The sequence below is a fragment of the Drosophila arizonae genome, chromosome 3 (assembly GCF_054131065.1).
Source record: "Drosophila arizonae isolate 15081-1271.41 chromosome 3, UAZ_ARI_1.0, whole genome shotgun sequence".
NCBI classification, from domain to species: domain Eukaryota; kingdom Metazoa; phylum Arthropoda; class Insecta; order Diptera; family Drosophilidae; genus Drosophila; species Drosophila arizonae.
Window position 1 is genome coordinate 2748771 of NC_142923.1, and position 17626 is coordinate 2766396.

The window sequence follows — 17626 nt, forward strand, 5'->3', positions numbered from 1 at the left end:
TTAATAATTTTTCGCGTCTTTCAGCTTACACAAGAAACACGCACACACACACACACACAGGCATACATATACACACACGCATACAGACACACATACACACACACACACACGCATACATACACAAACGCATACACACACATACACATACACACACACATACACAAACACATACACACACACATACACAAACACATACACACACAAGCACCCACGCATAAACACGCATGGGCTGCAGTGTGCGCTTACTATGAGAACTTAATTGTTTAATAACTTTTTTTATGGACGTACGATCTTCATGAAACTTTCAGATTATGATTATAACATGGATATGCATGTAATTGCCAAAGCACAAGTCTCTAGTATTTGAAATACGCTTTTTACAAAAGTGAGGGTGAGGGGGTGAATTTAAGGGTGGGGGGTAAATTTTAACAAAAACCGAAATTGTATAAATTGCATATAAGCATACATTAAAAATTTGGAGACTCTAGCAATAAAGGTGTAGAAGATATAATTTTATAACTGGTTTTCGATAAGGTTTTTTATCGATAAAAAAAGATCGGGATGAGTTATCGAATTTTAATGATAAACTTGATATGCGCGCTGTAATTACGGACATTTTAAAAAAAATTTGAAGTCTCTAGCTCTTATATCTTCTGAAATCGACGCGTTCATACATACGGACAGACGGACAGACGGACAGACGGACAGACGGACAGACAGACGGACAGGGCCAAATCAACTCAGCTCGTCACCCTGATCAAGAATATATATACTTTGTGGGGTCTGCCACGCCTCCTTCTCCCTGTTACATACATTTCAACAAAACCATTATACCCTGATTTCCCATTGAAAATGGGTTCAGGGTATAACAAGTAAGAAAGCTCTAGTCGAGACTGCTCGACTACGAGATCCCCTGAACCCTTGGAGCAATAGATATTTCAATAATTTTTCGCGTCTTTCAGCTTACACAAGAAACACGCACACACACACACACAGGCACGTACGCACACACAGGCATACATACACACACGCGCATACAGACACACACACACACGCATACATACACAAACGCATACACACACACATACACATACACACACACATACACAAACACATACACACACAAGCACCCACGCATAAACACGCATGGGCTGCAGTGTGCGCTTACTATGAGAACTTAATTGTTTAATAACTTTTTTTATGGACGTACGATCTTCATGAAACTTTCAGATTATAATTATAACATGGATATGCATGTAATTGCTAAAGCACAAGTCTCTAGTATTTGAAATACGCTTTTTACAAAAGTGAGGGTGAGGGGGTGAATTTAAGGGTGGGGGGTAAATTTTAACAAAAACCGAAATTGTATAAATTGCATGTAAGCATATATTAAAAATTTGGAGACTCTAGCAATAAAGGTGTAGAAGATATAATTTTATAACTGGTTTTCGATAAGGTTTTTTATCGATAAAAAATGATCGGGATGAGTTATCGAATTTTAATGATAAACTTGATATGCGCGCTGTAATTACGGACATTTAAAAAAAAATTTGAAGTCTCTAGCTCTTATATCTTCTGAAATCGACGCGTTCATACATACGGACAGACGGACAGACGGACAGACGGACAGACGGACAGACAGACGGACAGGGCCAAATCAACTCAGCTCGTCACCCTGATCAAGAATATATATACTTTGTGGGGTCTGCCACGCCTCCTTCTCCCTGTTACATACATTTCAACAAAACCATTATACCCTGATTTCCCATTGAAAATGGGTTCAGGGTATAAAAAGAAGCAAAACAAAAAGAAAAGCTAAGCTAAAATGAAAAGCAAGAGAGGAGCACCCAAACAAGAAGCGAAACAGTAAGCGAGACAGCGAGCATTCAGAGAGAGCGAATAAAGCATATCGGAAGGAAGCGGCAGTTGGCAAAGCAAAACACGCACAAACGCTGCCAGAAGGAAGCGGCGAAGGTGCAGGCGCAGGGCGGAGGTCAAAAGAGGAGACGCCAATAGAGGAGTCGCAGTAGCTAACGGAACTCAGTCAATGCCCGCAGCAATGAAAAAAAAAACAACAACAACAGCAACAAAACAAATCAACAAAAAGAACAACAACAACAACGAACGACAAAGTAAACACACACAAAAACAAAACAAGCCAAAAACTCTAACAAACGCCTCCTTTTCAGCCCATGCCACGCCTCCCGCTCCAGGGCAGGGGCTGCTATAAAAATGCCCAGCACCAATTTGGAGATAATTGAACAGGTGTAACAACAACAAGAACAACAACTGCTGGCAACTGACAATCCCAGGCACCCCCAAAGTGAGCATCCTTTGGCCAGCCTCACAGCCTGTATAACTGTACTAAATGCGCCCACGCCCACCTTTCGTAACGCCAAAATTGGCCTATTTATAGTTCCCATATGATTTCGTACCATGGCCATAAAATGTTTAAATAGTTTTTAAGGGTTCGTCTTTATGGCGGAGTTTATCTCATTCAGTCTCTGTTTCTCTCTCTCTCTCACTCTCTGGGAATGGTTTATTGTGGCTAGAGTTTGCTTTAGTAGTCGCAATTAGGATGTCTTCTATGATATATAGTATGGATGCATGTGTGGGATGATTCGTCATAGAGTCAATAGCAACTCGGGGAACAGCTAAGCACACGTTAAAGGGATTTTAAATGATTTAAGGCTTGCTGACAGCTCATAAGTCTATTAAGCTTCTATATATACATACACATATGGAAGCATGATATATTGACAGCATTATTATGAACTTTTCCCCAGCAACGAAAAGGGCTGCGCCTAAGCGGTGACAAATTTTATAAAAGGGTTTTCTTTACGAACTCCCAGATTTAATGGAATGCTTTTAAGTATATAAATTATAAGAATATCAAATTTAGCTGTGTTCTAAAAATTTCTTCTATAAGCAATAGACTATTTATTTCATATACTCGTTCATGAACTGTAGAGAGAATATTGGTCAGGCTGGTCTTGATAATAATAATTTTAATATGAATGCTGATAATTGTGAAACAATGATAACAAATAGAGTTAAAAGATAATTTAGTTTAGCTATATGTCAATTCTTGAATATAATTATCGTCTACATAATGGTGTTATGATAACTCAATGAATTCGTTATGAGTCTCTCATAGCACACATTGCTTCACGTTGCTTATATCCACTGTGAATCAATAAAAAAGTAAATTCATAAAAGAAAAAATTTAAATATATTAAAGTTAAAAGAAAAAGTGCCTTGAGACGCTGCGCGAAACGTTGGGGATTTGCAAGCATGCCAAAGAAAAGAAGATAAAGATGCATACAAAATCAAATAAAATAGGGAAGAGCTCTTTGGTCACAGCTGTTCGACTAGCAGATACCCTAAACATACCCTAACAGTGATGAACTGTCGTCTGGATTGACTACAATAGAATATAATAATTCGGAGTAAAGTTTATAGAATTATAATATCAATAATGATATATAATAATATATATAATTATCATATATTATATCTTTTATCAATTATAATTTATAAATCAGTTACTGTTTAAAAATAAAATGTGTCAAAAACTTATTTCGGAATAAAACATAAATGGGAAATGGGAGATTTAATCTAAATTATATGATAAATATAAGTATATGATAAAACCTGATTATCTCTGAATCTTACCTTGTACATGATCTACTCCTAATTACTTGATTAATATTTTACTCCGAAACACATAATATCTCTGGGGATAACCACGATATACATACGTGTCTGTATATTCCACAGGGATATTTCTACATATAACTCTTAGATAGACCCAAATCAACTCGACTATAAACTTAACATACGATTACTTTATGATGTCAGCCATGCCTCCTTCTGCCTGTTACATAAACTTGAGTGTAAGCGTTATACCCTGAATTCGCAATTTTCAGTGGATTCAGTGGGTATCACATAAAATAAAACGAAAGGCCGTACAGAAAACTTTGTTGAGTTAACAACTCCCGAAAGAACTTTTTGGGGTATTTAGCAGCAATCGATTTTCGTTGATTTTGGCCCCAAGCTCAACTCCAGCTCCGGCTCCAGCTCCAACTTCGTGCTCCAGCTCCAACTAGGATTCAGCTGCAGCTACTCGTCCAGGGCTGACCTTTCAACCTTTTGCGGCACGTGGCGTTGCCTTTCAGTCATCAGTGACAGCAGCAGCAGCAGCAACATCAGCATCAGCAGCAGAGGCATCTCATCATCATCATCATCTTGGATGTCTGTAAAGTTTATTTAGGCAACGCTTCGGCTACACTCTTCAATTTTATAGCAACAAATTTGCATCGTAAAAGATACCCAACCTGCCGCCCCCCTCGGCCCCACCCACAAACCAGACGATAAAAATACAAAACGTTTGTTTAGGCATGCCCCAATGACTGCCGCACACACACACACACACACACACGCACACCCACGCACACACCTATTTAGACCCAAGCCCCAACATTTTTGGCATCCATAAACTAAGGACAAAATCGTAAAAACTGAGCAGTTCATTTAAATTTTTAATATTTTTCCCCATTCGGATCTGTGTCTCTCTTTCTCGCACTCTCTCTCTCGCTTCCACTCACTCCCATAGTCACTCGCTTCTGTTTTATATGCCCCTCTTATCTGGAATCGTTTCGTTTTAAATTTATGCCTTTTAATTAAATAAAATTTACCTAGATATTTCTACTTATATTTCATCTTCTTCTTCTACAACTTCAACTTAGACTTCGACTGCGCCTAGATATATGAACTTCATAATATCCCCATCAAATGTAGATGTTTTCCTTCTTTTTAAGCAATGATTTCTTTTTCATTTTTTTTTTGCGTGATTTCATGTAGCCTTTCGCCTCAATAACAAAGCTTTTTCGGAATCTTCTTCTAGTTATACCCTGTAAAAATTGAAATTTTGTTAAGGGGGAATTTTGCGCAGATCTACAGTATATCTAAAGTAGATGTAAGTAGATATAGATATATAAGTAGACATCTTCTCATCTGTATATCAAGGTCCATAATATACCATAACATTTTTACCTCATAGTTCCCAATATCAATGAATACGAATTTACACGTAAGCTTTCTTCTTCATATTTCTGAGAAGATGAACAGAAAAGTATAAGAAAATCGTATTCTAGGCAACTTATACAAAGTTAAAAATTGAACTAACAACAAATACAAAAACTCAAAATTGCTATTCTCCCTTTACAGGGTATGTGCTCGCTGAGCACACTCGATCGTTCTCCAACTTGTTATTGTTGTTTATTCAGCATCCTTTGCCAAGCATCTGTACACGCACTCGGGATTTATTTTCACATTTATATGTATGCGGGCGGGGTATTGGTGGCCGGGTTGTTGGGGACAGGCGGGAGGCAGGAGGCGAGACGCTCGCGGCTATGTAAATTTTTCAGTAAAAATTCACTTCGTGATAATGGATTTTCCATGTCGCATACATCGCAGTAGCTGTCGCAGTCGCAGCCGCAGTTGACGTCGAGCCCCCGCCACAGCCCCCCCAGCTCCAAAAAAATAAATAACAGCAGTCGCCTCCATCCCCCTGCGCCTGCCAGTGACAATTACCCAGGCCCCCAACCCCGCCCACACTCAAGCCACATGCTGCACCATGATAGATGGCAACTCTCTCACTCTCCTTCTGTCTCGCTTTGTCTGTAGGTGTTTGCTGGCAAATTCTGAAGCTACTTGAGAATCTGATATATCAGAATTCATATGTGCATGGCAGTGTGAGTGTGTGTGACAAATAGGTAGCACTCAGATTCCAAATTTATTTTCCATTGCCGTTGTTGTTGCTGCTGTTTATTGAGCAGAAATTTTGAAATTCGGCGAGGTCTCAATTAAGTGGCAAGCCGCAGCAAGCACGCCTTGTGTAGACGGCGTGTTTACGCTCTCACGCTAGCGCATACACTGCCAAAAAGTGCCGTTAGCTGGCACAGCATTGCCAGCCAAAAAGAAGAGTGCAAGAGCGCGCGCTCTTAACTAAGGCACTCTCTTAAGCAAATAACTCTTCGTCTGCTTCCTTGCCGTTGCTTTTGTTGATTAACAGCTTCCTGTTTACACACATTCGTTTGTTTGTTTTGTTTTTGTTTTTTTTATTATTATTAAAGTTACATATGAACTTAATTAATAATCAGGCCTGTGCCCGTGTTCACTTTCACTGCGAAAAATTTAAAAAAAATGTGAGGAGTTGTTTTTATGTTTATATATGAACTTTTGATGATTTGTGTATGTGTTTGTGTGGGTGTTTTGTTTATGCAGTAAAAGTGAAACCCGGGCACAAATTTGCTGAATGAATCTGGTTTTGTTCTCATTTCTTGTTTTGTATAATTTGTTTTTAAATAATTTTATTTTACTTTTATTTTTAATTGTAATCAGTAATATTAATTTTTTATCTTTTTATATATATATTCTTTTTTTTTTTTTTACTTTGAATCGCCCTCCGCTCAATCGCTCAGACTGCCCCGCCCAAAAGGATTTCGCTGCTGCTCCTACTTCTTGTTGTTGTCGTCCTGCTAATGTGTGTGCCGTGTCCTGTCCAAATTGTACGTCTAATGTCAAAAAATAATAATAATAATAAAGGATAGGAAGGAAAGAAAACCCCAACCAAGTCGGTGTCAGGCCAAGTTCATGTGTTATACAATATCCATCCATCCATCCATCCATCATCTTTAGGCTTACTTAGTTATTTCATAAATTAACAAATTTCGCTAAGTAGTTGTAGTGTGTGTGGTTTTTGTTGTTATTTGCTGTTGTTGGTTGATTGGATTGTTTATCCGCTTCGGCTTCTACTGGTGCTGCCGCTCCTCGCAGCATGATATCGACTCGTCCGGCGCTTGCCCTCATTCGTCTCCCCCACCCGCCAATTGTTTACTTTAACAATATTCGTATGCATTAACAATTGTTAGTATTACAATACATAAAATGCATCGATATTGTTTTTTGCTGTTTTTTTTCTGGTTTGAAACAATTATTGGTAGTTTGTTTTGTTGCTGTTGTTTTTGTTTAGAGTTTCTTATTGTTAATTCTCAAAACGGCTTGCGATACAACTTTTACTTCTTTTTTTTGTTTTTCTGTTTAAGTTTTTTTTTTTTTTTTCTTAGCTTTTTTTTTTTTTGTTATAATGCGGTGTAATAAGATGTGTAAATGTTGGTAAGCTGCAATTTTGGTGCCGCGCACAAAAACAGCTTAAAGGAAATAATCTGGTGTTCTTCGCGTTACGTGTGGCTCACCGCGTCTCGGTGCGGGATCAAATTGTAGGCTGTGCGGGTGAAGACAAGAGTAAACAGAAATGTTATTGATTAGATTGAATAGCTAAAAATAATATAAACATACAATGAAAATTTAAGTGAATCATCCAGTTCCATGAGTGCCGCCTGATTACCGCATCTATAGCAATAATTGGGCGCCGAGAATATTGTGACAACGTTGCGATCGTGACACCAGTTATAGCCCTCCATCACCAGCTGATGAGCACGCGAGACCAAGGTGAGGCCGTTTGTGTTGTTGAACGTTTCCGATATATCCTGTATGAATATAGGTATATATGCATGTATTAGAAATACTGAAACGTAGTCCAAGTAATTCAAGCACTTACCTGTCCAAAGGTATAGCCCGCTCCACGTGGCGAAATGCCCCAGCCGCCCCTATCATCGGGATCGGACCAGAGCAAATCGCACATTGGTCCCTCGTGGGGCACCTCCTGCAGACGATCCAAGGCCCGTATATGATCCAAGCTATCAATCGACGGACTGAGGCCGCCATGCAGGCAAAAGATTTGGCCATCGACCAATGCCGTTAGGGGCAAGTAGTCAAACAAATCGGTAAAATACTTCCACACATTCGCATTTCCATACTTTCGCAGGCATTCATCGTAGAAGCCATACACCTGTGTTATCTGCCTTGATTCGTGGTTGCCGCGCAATATGGTAATGCGCTCACGATAACGAACCTTAAGCGATACGAGCAGTGTGACCGTTTCTACAGAATAATATCCACGATCCACATAGTCGCCCATAAATAAATAATTTGTATCGGGAGATTTTCCGCCTATCCTGAACAGTTCCATAAGATCGTGAAACTGGCCGTGCACATCTCCACAGACTGTGACGGGGCATTTGACCTCCTGCACATTGGATTCCTTTGAAAGGATTTCCTTAGCCTAAACACAAGTGGATAGAAATTGATTAATATTTTGTTTTTATTATTGTATTTTGTATTCTACCTAATTGAAATAGGTGCAATCAAGATTAGGTATGATAAGCGCTGATAGGACTGATTGTATGTATAGTATTTATGATATACGAAAGTAACATGACGCAGTAAAAGCTTGGCTAATAGCAGTTAGTCAACATGACTAGCAATGTTTTCTATACTATTCTAATATTCCGAAACTACACTTTCCTAAAAATAAACAAATGCCTAACGATTATGAATACCCTAAACAAAGCGAAAATAAACATGATATCAATTGTCTTTGATTTCTTTAACAAGCTTCGCCCCACAAATAAATATGCGGTCCAATATGTATGATATATAAGTTTACATATATACATATGTATATATATGAGATATCATATAAACTTCTTTGGCTGAATTCATACAAATATGAATTCATTCAAAGGTTTGTTTGTACTTTGACTTGTTTGTCATCATTTTTTACTAGACTCGGAATTGTACACTTTAGCGAGCTTATCACTGTTCCTATTTCTTGTTTATAATATGCATTTGGTGTAAAACATAATTTTGTTTGCTGCGTTGAATGAAGAATGACATGTGAAAGATATGTTTCCGGGTGCGAGACGCAACAGATTTATGTGAGCCAATTTAATTTCAGTTTTTTTTCTTATTTTGCTCTTAGCCATATTGCCTTGTCGGGTGTGGTGTGTCTGGCGTCCGCTTCCGCTAGAATAGTCTATGAACGTCTTTTTGGCATTACGATGCGTAAAGAAGCAGAGTTTAGAACAATTGGGCACAACAAAATATTTGGGTGACGCAAACATAACCCCACTTCTAGAGGCCCTCGATATCGATGTTGAGCCTGCGGCTACAGTGAAATCAGCAAATTGAAAATAATTGATACTGACGCGCTTTGGTGTGAATATCTATACGCGTGAGGTTTTCATTAATTTGTTTAATTGAATTCAATATTGTTGAAAAAAAAAAAACAACGCACACACACAGACACACACCGCTCGTGATAGAACAAGTGTGTGTGCGTGCGTATGTGTATATGTGTGTGAGCGCTTGTATATTGAATACATAGATACATATTCTAAGAGCACACACCAACGCACAGAAAACATTAAGTAATATTTACTTAAGACGTATGACGCAGATGCGGTCAGTCGAACAATCGCAGGGTCGTTGCAATTTATGTTTTTGTACAACTGAAAAACAATTACGCACGTTTGCCATTATCATTAACTAAACAAATGCTATATAATGAAATGTACAAAAGAGGGGAAAATAGCCGAAAATATTCTCGCCTAGGCGGCGCACATCGATTCGTCGCAGTCGCACATGCACGCAATGCTTATTGGCATCCTGCTCACACGCACGGCGTGCTTAGCGGAGCTTGGCTGTTGGAATTTACCAATATGGCGACGCATCATGATTCACGAGCGAGAGAAAAATACGCACACCATTTGCAAAAATTGGACTGCCGAGGCACACACAAGCGATGATGAAAATTATTTTTAAATCATTTTCTACGTGGTATAGGGGCGAACTGGCAACTCCTTACCTTATCGCAGAGAGTGCGAACTTGTGTTTCTGTCAATTGATTGCATTCATTTAACTGCTCAATCCATTGATCTAGATCTTTTGTTGTTGCTTTATCCTCCATAGCAGTTGATGGAGGAAAAGTCTCGTCAATCTTTGTCGACTCAATTTTGACGGCTTTTGTTAACGAAGGGGGATTGAAAAATATGTATGCAGTGAGTTGCTAGCTATTTGCTGCACTTGTTTGTTGAAATTTTGCTCAAAATGCTGAAGCAAAATTTCGTTGCTTTTAACTTTTTCTCGTATTTTTTTGTTCACAAAAGCGACGACGACACGAAGTAAAATACGAAGGAGAGACTAAATGTAAAGAAGAATGATTAATTGTGTCCAGTGTTATCGATATCAAGTCTGTGTTGCTAATGCAAAAGCATCGCTGAATATGATTCTAGTATTTAATAATATATTGGCCAGCCTCCACAATCGAAAGCTAATTGAAATACCAATATAACTATTATTTGAAGTGTAATCAACTTGAGGTGTATTTAGTATACATATACTTATTTGAAAAAAAAAGAAGAAATGGACACATTAATACAGGATAGTAGGATCTGAAAACAGTGAGACGGCTTCTTAATGCAGGAGGAGCCATTTATAATTGTCGTTAGCGCAAAATAGAGACGTGCGCATAAAGGAGCAATGTTAACCCAACCAATATCGATACCCATATTGACTCCATACATCGATTGCTTGATCAGCCATCAATATTTATTAATCGGTTTGCCGCCACTTCGATGAGAAGCAGCTACGGCAAAAATTTAATCAAGTCATCCTAACAACGTCGAAGAGTCAAATAAATATTATTATTTCAAAATGGAAACTCTTCTGGGCATCAAGGGACCTGATTTTGTCATGCTCGCTGCGGACACAACTCACGCCAATTCCGTGATAGTGATGAAAGAAGGTAGGAATCGCCACAGACGGCTTTCAGTGTATTTTAGCCCCGCCGGTTCTTAAATAGTTTTTGCATCATTTTTTAGATGAGAACAAAATCCACAAGGTTGCGGATAACTTGTTGATCTCGACGGTTGGCGCGTCTGGCGACACTGAACAATTTACAGAGTTCATTGCGAAGAACATTGTCTTGTACAAGATGCGCAATGGCTACGATCTAAGCCCCAAATCAGCGGCACATTTCACGCGCAAAAATCTGGCTGAAAGTCTCCGTAGCCGCACGCCCTATCAGGTGTTTATGTTTATTGCAGGGTGAGTAGCAGAGGTGTATGCGACTATAATGATATTAGCTAATGAAAATAATCCCATATTAGCTACGATGTCACTGAGGGTCCTGAGCTGACTTTCATTGACAACCTGGCGTCTGCCCAATCCTTGAATTATGCCGGTCATGGATACGGTAGCATGTTCTGCGCCAGCATTTTTGACCGGTACTGGCACCCGAAAATCACACAGGAGGAGGCCTACGATGTTTTAAAGAAGTGTGTGCTGGAAATCCAGAAGCGTCTCATTGTTAACTTGAAGAACTTTAATGTTTCGGTTGTGGACAAATCCGGAGTTCGTCAATTGGAACAAATTAGTTCCAAGAGCCTGCTTGATTACAATGCTGCCGCTTAATCATGTAGCCATTAATCTTATTATAAGCATTTTAAATGCACATAGTGAAGCATAATAAATGATTTGGATTTTTGGTATAATAAATTGTTTAATGGGTTCCTATTTTATTTGGATATTTACCATGTTTCGTTCAAAAGAACTAGTGTTTTTCTTACATATGCTGTAAAGGCTTGCTTGGTTGCCATTTTACCCTTTATCGTAACGTTAAGTTAAGCAATAGAGATTTTTTATCATAAACTAAAAAAAAATAATTTAATTTAACCATGCGAATATAGAAATACAGGTATTTTAATATTTATAATTACATGCCCATTGATTGTGTATCACTTATCGATAAGTCTCGATCGAACAGTTTGGCTTGGCATTCACGAAATACGTCTACATTGTCTTATCAGCTGCTCTTGATTTACATTCCGTTTACCAATTTCACAACAAATTTTGTATTCAAAGAAAATGCAAGCACCGCCACCAGAGCACTGTCCCGGCGTTGAGAGTGAACAGGCCGGTTTGGTCAGCGCTTGTGCTGGCTGCCCCAACCAAAGAATATGCAGTGATCCGAACAAAAAGCTGGAAGATCCTGGCAAAGCGCTTGTTGCTGCTGCCATGAAAGATGTCAAGCACAAGCTGTTGATACTCTCGGGCAAAGGAGGTGTGGGCAAAAGCACGGTGACCACGCTGCTGACACGTTACCTCGCGCGAAGCTACCCCGACAGTAATTTCGGCGTACTTGATATAGACATCTGTGGACCGTCGCAGCCGCGTCTTCTGGGCGCTCTTGGCGAGAATGTACATCAATCTGGCTCTGGCTGGTCGCCGGTGGGCATCGATGACAACGTGTGTCTCATGTCCATAGGCTTTCTACTTGGCTCTGTAGATGATGCCATCATATGGCGTGGCCCAAAGAAGAATGGCATGATCCGACAGTTCCTAAGCGAAGTGGATTGGGGAACTTTGGATTTGCTGTTACTGGACACGCCCCCAGGCACATCCGATGAGCATCTGTCCGTGGTCTCGTATCTCAGGGATGACTCGGCGCCCGACTCACTGAAGGCAATCATTGTCACCACTCCACAGGAGGTGGCGCTGCTCGACGTGCGCAAGGAGATCAACTTCTGCAAGAAACAGCGCATCCCCATTGTGGGCGTCGTCGAAAATATGAGCAGCTTCCGTTGCGGCAACTGTGGCAACAGCTCAGAGATCTTTCCCGCCAAGACGGGCGGCGCAGCGGCCATGTGTCAGGAGATGGATGTGCCGCTGCTAGGCTCGCTGCCGCTCGATCCGCAAGTGACGCGCGCTTGTGATGCTGGCGAAGACATCACAGCCATCAACAATGCCACAACCGAAGCTCTGGCCACCATCTGCAGCAAGATTATGGCTAGCCTTTAGAAATTAATTCATGATTTGTACTGTTTATTAAAGTTATGTGTAAAGATATTTAAGTTTATTTTGTATATTTGTAGATGGCTCCTAGGCATTGATGGTGGTCAGCGTACTCTGACTCTTCATGGACAGCTCACTGGTATTGGTATTGGGAGCCACTTCATTCACTTCCTCCTGCACTGGTTGCGTTATCACCGTGCTCTCCAATGTGGGCGCAAAGGTTGTGTCTCTGCCACAAGCTCTCGAAAGGTCTGGCTGCGTGGGCGGCAACTGCTCCGGCGGCTCTGATTGTGATTGCTGCTCCGGCTGCTCTGACTCATTCGCCAACTCGCCATTCTGGCTAGTCTCCAGGCTTACATCTATTTGTTGCTGGCTCGCTGTCAGACGCGATTGTGTGGGCGGCGGTAGCGGGTCAGGCGGATGATTAACCAAAGTCACCGAATCCGTGCAGTCATCCACTTTGAAGATGCCAACCAAATAGTTGGACAACTCAAACATGTTGACGCGCAGCGAGACGATGATGAACTGGGCATTCTTGGTGCGCTCCTAGAGAATAGAATGACATAAAGAGTTGACATTAATACTCAGCCATAATCACAGAGTGGCAGCTCCTCCTACCTTTATATAATGTCCCACAATGGACACATTCTTAAAGTCGAGAGCGGCGTCGATCTCGTCCATGAAATACAGAGGCGAGGGCTTATAGTAATGCAGCGCAAAGACCAGGGCGAGGGAGGAGAGCGTCTTCTCCCCACCTGACAAATTCGAAATATACTTCCAACTCTTCTTGGGCGGGCGCACAGTGAACTGTACGCCCTCTGTGAATGGATCCATTGAGTCAACCAACTCCAGATCCGCGTCGCCACCCAAGGTTATCATGCGATACATTTCCTTGAGCTTGCGCGTGATTATGTTGAATCCTTCCATGAACTCGGTGTAGCGACGCTTGCGAACCTCTTCGTACTTGTCGCGCATCTCGTTACGTTTTGACGTGATGTCCTCCAGGACGCGAACACGATCCAGGTAGATGTTGCGCTTCTCTGTGAACTCCTTGATGAAGCCCAGATTGGGTTTCGTTTTCAGCTGCTCCTCGAGCAGCGTTTGCTTATACTGCATGTCCTCCAGGTTCTCGGTCTCTAGCTCCTCCTCGGTGAGTGTTTTGAGCGGGGCCAGTGGCTTGGTTTCTCCTGGTATCTCATTGAGCTTGAGCGGCTTCAGCTGCTGCTGCCAACGCGGTATATCCGACTTGACCTCGTTCATCTTGGCCGCCGCCGCCTGCAGCTTCGTCTCAATCTCCACGCGGGCGAGATTTCGCTGATTCTCCTGCTTGCTGAGCTCATCGATTTGCTTTTTGATATCCGAAGATTGGGATTTGGCATTGCCAATGGCCTCTTCGGCTTTTTTAGCCTCCTCCTCCAGCTCTTCTTTGCGCTCCTGGCACTGCTGACGCTCCTCGTTGAGGGACCGCAGCTTGTCCTCAGCTGTTTTAATATTCTCTCGTAAATTGTTGTTGTTGTTCTTCAAACGCTCAATGCTGCGCTCCGCCGTGGTTAGGGCCACATTCAAGGAGCGCACATTTCCCGCCAGCTTCTCTATCTGTCCCGTGGTTTTCTTCAGCTTCGCCTCCACAGGCTTCACGGTATTTGCGCGCAGAGAATCGTATTCGGCCTGTACTTCAGTTATCTGACTTGACATCGCTTTCTCATTATCGATGCACTTCTCCAGCTGTTCGTTGGCCTTCTGGATGTGCGCCTCCAGCTTCTTGACGGCAGCCTCGTCCGTTGTGTGAGCTTGCATCTTCTTACGCTGCGCTTCGCATTGCTTCAGGCTGCTGGCCATTTGCTGCTCTTGCGATTTGATGCTCATCGCTAGACGCTTCTGTTCCGTTTCGCTGCGCTGCAAATTCGTCTGCAGCATTTGGATCTCACGCTCCAGCCGGCCTTGCTGCTCCTGGCAGTAGTTGATGCGCGTCTGCAGCTCCTCGGCCTGCACTTGCATATCCTCCAGCGCCTTCTGCGACACTTGTGAGTTTTCCATGGACTCGGCTGTCTTCGTGCGCACCTGTGTGCCCATTTTGCCACGCACAGGTCGGTTGCCTCCGCCGGACATGGTGCCCGCTTGCTCGATAATCTCGCCACGCAGCGTGACCACACGGAAGCGTTCACGGCCATAGGCAATGCGCGAGCCCTGCTCCAGATCCGTAGCCACCAGCGTGTTATGCAATGCCATATAAAAGGCGGTCCTAACGCGCTCGTCCTCCACCTGAACCAGATCGTAAAGGCGCGGCACGTTCTCTGGGCTAGATAAGGATAACAATTGAGGATTATATAATCGCTTGTAAGCCGGCCTTCACTTACGTGTTGATGCGATGGGATTTGCTGCGCCAGTGCTCCATGCGATTCAGGGGTATAAAGTTCGCTCGACCCACATTATATTGCTTGAGCGCTTTAATCGCAGCCGTGGCCGTATCATACGTATCCGTCACAATGTTGTCCAGTCGCCCACAGGCTGTCGATATGGCTATATCATATTTGGCATCGATGCCGCCGAGATCTCCTAGGCGTCCCAGTATGCCAGGTATTTTGCCCTCCGCCTTCATGCGCATCAGGAAGTCCAGGACTTTATCATTCGAGCGCTGAGCTTGCATATTCGATGAGCGCTCATTGATCTAAGAACAAAAATGTATAAAATATTGTTAATTATATATAGTAATAGAAATCAAGTGGGGCTTCACCTCCTCGCGCAGCTTGCTGCACTGCATCGCCAAATTGCGCTCCTCATGGCTTAGCTTCTGCACCTCCGCTGACTTGGTGCGAATCTCCTGCTCCAGCTGTGGCATATTTGTATTTAGCTCCTCCAGCTTGCTGGTCATGCTCTCCAAGCTCTGCTGTGCCGCCTCGTAGGAGCTCTTTAAGGATTCATACTTGCGCGCCTCTGTGGTCTCCACTTGCTTCAGTATCTTTAGCTTCGATTCGTGCACCTGCACCTCCTCTCGCGCCGTATTGACTGCTTCCTGCAGTCCAATCAGCTCGTCACTGAACTTGAGACGCTTCTCGGTTAGCGGCTCCGATTGCTCTTTGAGTAACTTCAGCTGTTTCTCTAGCTCCTCGTTGAGCGCCAGCTTCTCCTTTTCCAGGCGTTCGAGTTTGTGCTGGCATTCCTCGATCTCTCGCTCGTTCTTCTCTGGCAGCTTGTGCAGCTCCTCGAGCTCCTTTTCATTCTTTTCGATTTGTGCTTTGTCCTTCTTGCGCTGCTTATTCGTGTTCTCCATGGCGCTCTGGACTTCCGTGTAGCTGCGCTCGGCGCCCACCAGCTTCTTTTTGATGTCCTCGCGCTGCTTGACCAACGCCTCATAGGCTCTTCAAATATATGGGAATAAGGAGAATAGTATATTAATAAAGGAATGCCAAAGCTAATCCTACCACTTACTCCATTTCCTTGCGGATAATCAGCTCCTTTTCAGCGCGCTCCTTCTTGAGTGCCTCGGTGCCTTCGTCGTGGCTCTTTATCTCCTGGCTGCACTCGTCGTGCTCCTTGATGTACTCCTCCAGCTTCTGCTTCTTGATGCTTACGTACTTCTGGATGACCCAGTTCTTGGTGCGCACCAATTCGTTCTCCTTGCGCAAATACTCGACGGCCTCGTTGTAGGGCTGCTCCAGGTCCTTCATTTCACGCTCAGACAGCTTGCAGCGATTGTGCTTCTCCGTGCGATCATCCGTTAGCTGATCCACGCGCTGATTGATCTGCTGCAATGGCCGGATATAGCGTTGCGTCCCTATGATATCCTCCAGATACTCCAGCATGCCTGTTTCGTTCTCCGTCTGCCCTTTGGTCTTCATCATGGCTATGGACTCCACCTCGCCCTGCAGTATGAGAAAACGATTGTGCTCGAGATCTACGTGATGCTTCTTCAGCAGCTTAGCCACATCCTTCAGCTGAGCCCGCTGATTATCGATTTGGTAGTAGGACGAGTTATCCGACATAGCTGTGCGTCGCACGAAGAACTGTGAGCCGGGAACAGTTTCGCACTTGCCGTCCGGCTTGTCCACCACCTGCTCGAAATGCACAGCCACCGAGCAGCTAGTCAGATTTGGAAAGTTCTTGGAATTGTGAATTAATGTGGATAATTTCTTGCAGCGAATGCGATTCGCCCGACAGCCGAACACAAACATCATGGAGTCAATGACGTTGCTCTTGCCACTGCCGTTCGGCCCGATGATTGCTGTAAAGGAATGATGAAATGGACCCAGCTCCACCTCGCCTGCATAGCTCTTGAAATTGTTGTTGACAATACGTTTGATGATCAGGCGCGGGCCGACGCTCTCCATGGAACAATGCGGTGGCACTGGCGGCGGTATATATATGTCTCCAATGCGTGTGCCCCCCTCCTCGTCGTCGAAGATGAGCGCATCATCCAAGGCGTCCATAGCAGCGGCATCATCTGCCTCTTGTTGGGCCTTCAGCATTTGCTGTTGGGTTAGCCGTGCGCCGACACTGGTGCGACAGCCGCCGCGCCCTTGTGGCGTACCCAGGCTGGGTCGCATATTAGCAACAAAAATTCTTTTCAATTTAGCGAGGAACTTATTTAAAATCCTTAACACAGTCCGCAACTCCTGGCGCTAAAATAAAATATGACGCTACGACAGAGTTGCATGCGCTGCGTAACGCCTCTAACGGCATTTATGACAACTAAAACGTAGCGACTTTCTAACGAGTTGGCAGCGCCGTCTACAAAAGACCGTTTTTGCGTTGCCAATTCAAATGCACAATTTAAATTAATTTGCAACTTTTTTCCAATTAGTGTGGAAATTTAATTGCTTGTCAGATTAAATGTAATTGAATTTAACGAATTATGAATTTACCTAAT

The 17626-nt window shown here is 42.9% G+C and overlaps 4 protein-coding genes across 4 annotated transcripts; 2 read left to right on the forward strand and 2 right to left on the reverse strand.

Moving 5' to 3' along the window:
- Window positions 1–6097: 6097 nt before the first annotated feature.
- On the reverse strand, window positions 6098–10151 carry mts (protein phosphatase 2 catalytic subunit mts). Its single transcript, XM_018002038.2, has 4 exons — window positions 9773–10151; window positions 7625–8188; window positions 7363–7553; window positions 6098–7288 (listed from the first exon to the last, which is right to left on the reverse strand). Exons 1-4 carry the CDS (start codon window positions 9872–9874, stop codon window positions 7216–7218), a joined length of 930 nt encoding a protein of 309 aa, XP_017857527.1. The 5' UTR covers window positions 9875–10151; the 3' UTR covers window positions 6098–7215.
- A 348-nt stretch (window positions 10152–10499) lies between these two features.
- Window positions 10500–11463, forward strand: Prosbeta4 (Proteasome beta4 subunit). Its single transcript, XM_018002039.2, has 3 exons — window positions 10500–10711; window positions 10788–11013; window positions 11076–11463. Exons 1-3 carry the CDS (start codon window positions 10621–10623, stop codon window positions 11377–11379), a joined length of 621 nt encoding a protein of 206 aa, XP_017857528.1. The 5' UTR covers window positions 10500–10620; the 3' UTR covers window positions 11380–11463.
- Window positions 11464–11724: 261 nt separating this feature from the next.
- Window positions 11725–12813, forward strand: Nubp1 (NUBP iron-sulfur cluster assembly factor 1). The gene has a single exon (XM_018002037.2). It carries the CDS (start codon window positions 11833–11835, stop codon window positions 12763–12765), a length of 933 nt encoding a protein of 310 aa, XP_017857526.1. The 5' UTR covers window positions 11725–11832; the 3' UTR covers window positions 12766–12813.
- Window positions 12769–17423, reverse strand: glu (structural maintenance of chromosomes 4-like protein gluon). Its single transcript, XM_018002027.2, has 5 exons — window positions 16189–17423; window positions 15494–16118; window positions 15117–15427; window positions 13378–15058; window positions 12769–13305 (listed from the first exon to the last, which is right to left on the reverse strand). Exons 1-5 carry the CDS (start codon window positions 17301–17303, stop codon window positions 12847–12849), a joined length of 4191 nt encoding a protein of 1396 aa, XP_017857516.1. The 5' UTR covers window positions 17304–17423; the 3' UTR covers window positions 12769–12846.
- Window positions 17424–17626: the final 203 nt, after the last annotated feature.

Excerpts from the sequence above, each read along its gene's own strand:
- mts (XM_018002038.2), bottom strand. The coding sequence starts at position 9,874 with ATGGAGGATAAAGCAACAACAAAAGATCTAGATCAATGGATTGAGCAG. Across the intron at positions 8,189-9,772 it reads TTCGCACTCTCTGCGATAAG|GCTAAGGAAATCCTTTCAAA; the intron begins GTAAGGAGTTGC and ends ACTTGTGTTTAG. Across the intron at positions 7,554-7,624 it reads CGGGCTATACCTTTGGACAG|GATATATCGGAAACGTTCAA; the intron begins GTAAGTGCTTGA and ends ATATTCATACAG.
- Prosbeta4 (XM_018002039.2), top strand. The coding sequence starts at position 10,621 with ATGGAAACTCTTCTGGGCATCAAGGGACCTGATTTTGTCATGCTCGCT. Across the intron at positions 10,712-10,787 it reads CGTGATAGTGATGAAAGAAG|ATGAGAACAAAATCCACAAG; the intron begins GTAGGAATCGCC and ends ATCATTTTTTAG. Across the intron at positions 11,014-11,075 it reads GTGTTTATGTTTATTGCAGG|CTACGATGTCACTGAGGGTC; the intron begins GTGAGTAGCAGA and ends ATCCCATATTAG.
- glu (XM_018002027.2), bottom strand. The coding sequence starts at position 17,303 with ATGCGACCCAGCCTGGGTACGCCACAAGGGCGCGGCGGCTGTCGCACC. Across the intron at positions 15,428-15,493 it reads GCAGCAAGCTGCGCGAGGAG|ATCAATGAGCGCTCATCGAA; the intron begins GTGAAGCCCCAC and ends TTTTGTTCTTAG. Across the intron at positions 13,306-13,377 it reads TTGTGGGACATTATATAAAG|GAGCGCACCAAGAATGCCCA; the intron begins GTAGGAGGAGCT and ends TCTATTCTCTAG.
- Nubp1 (XM_018002037.2), top strand. The coding sequence starts at position 11,833 with ATGCAAGCACCGCCACCAGAGCACTGTCCCGGCGTTGAGAGTGAACAG.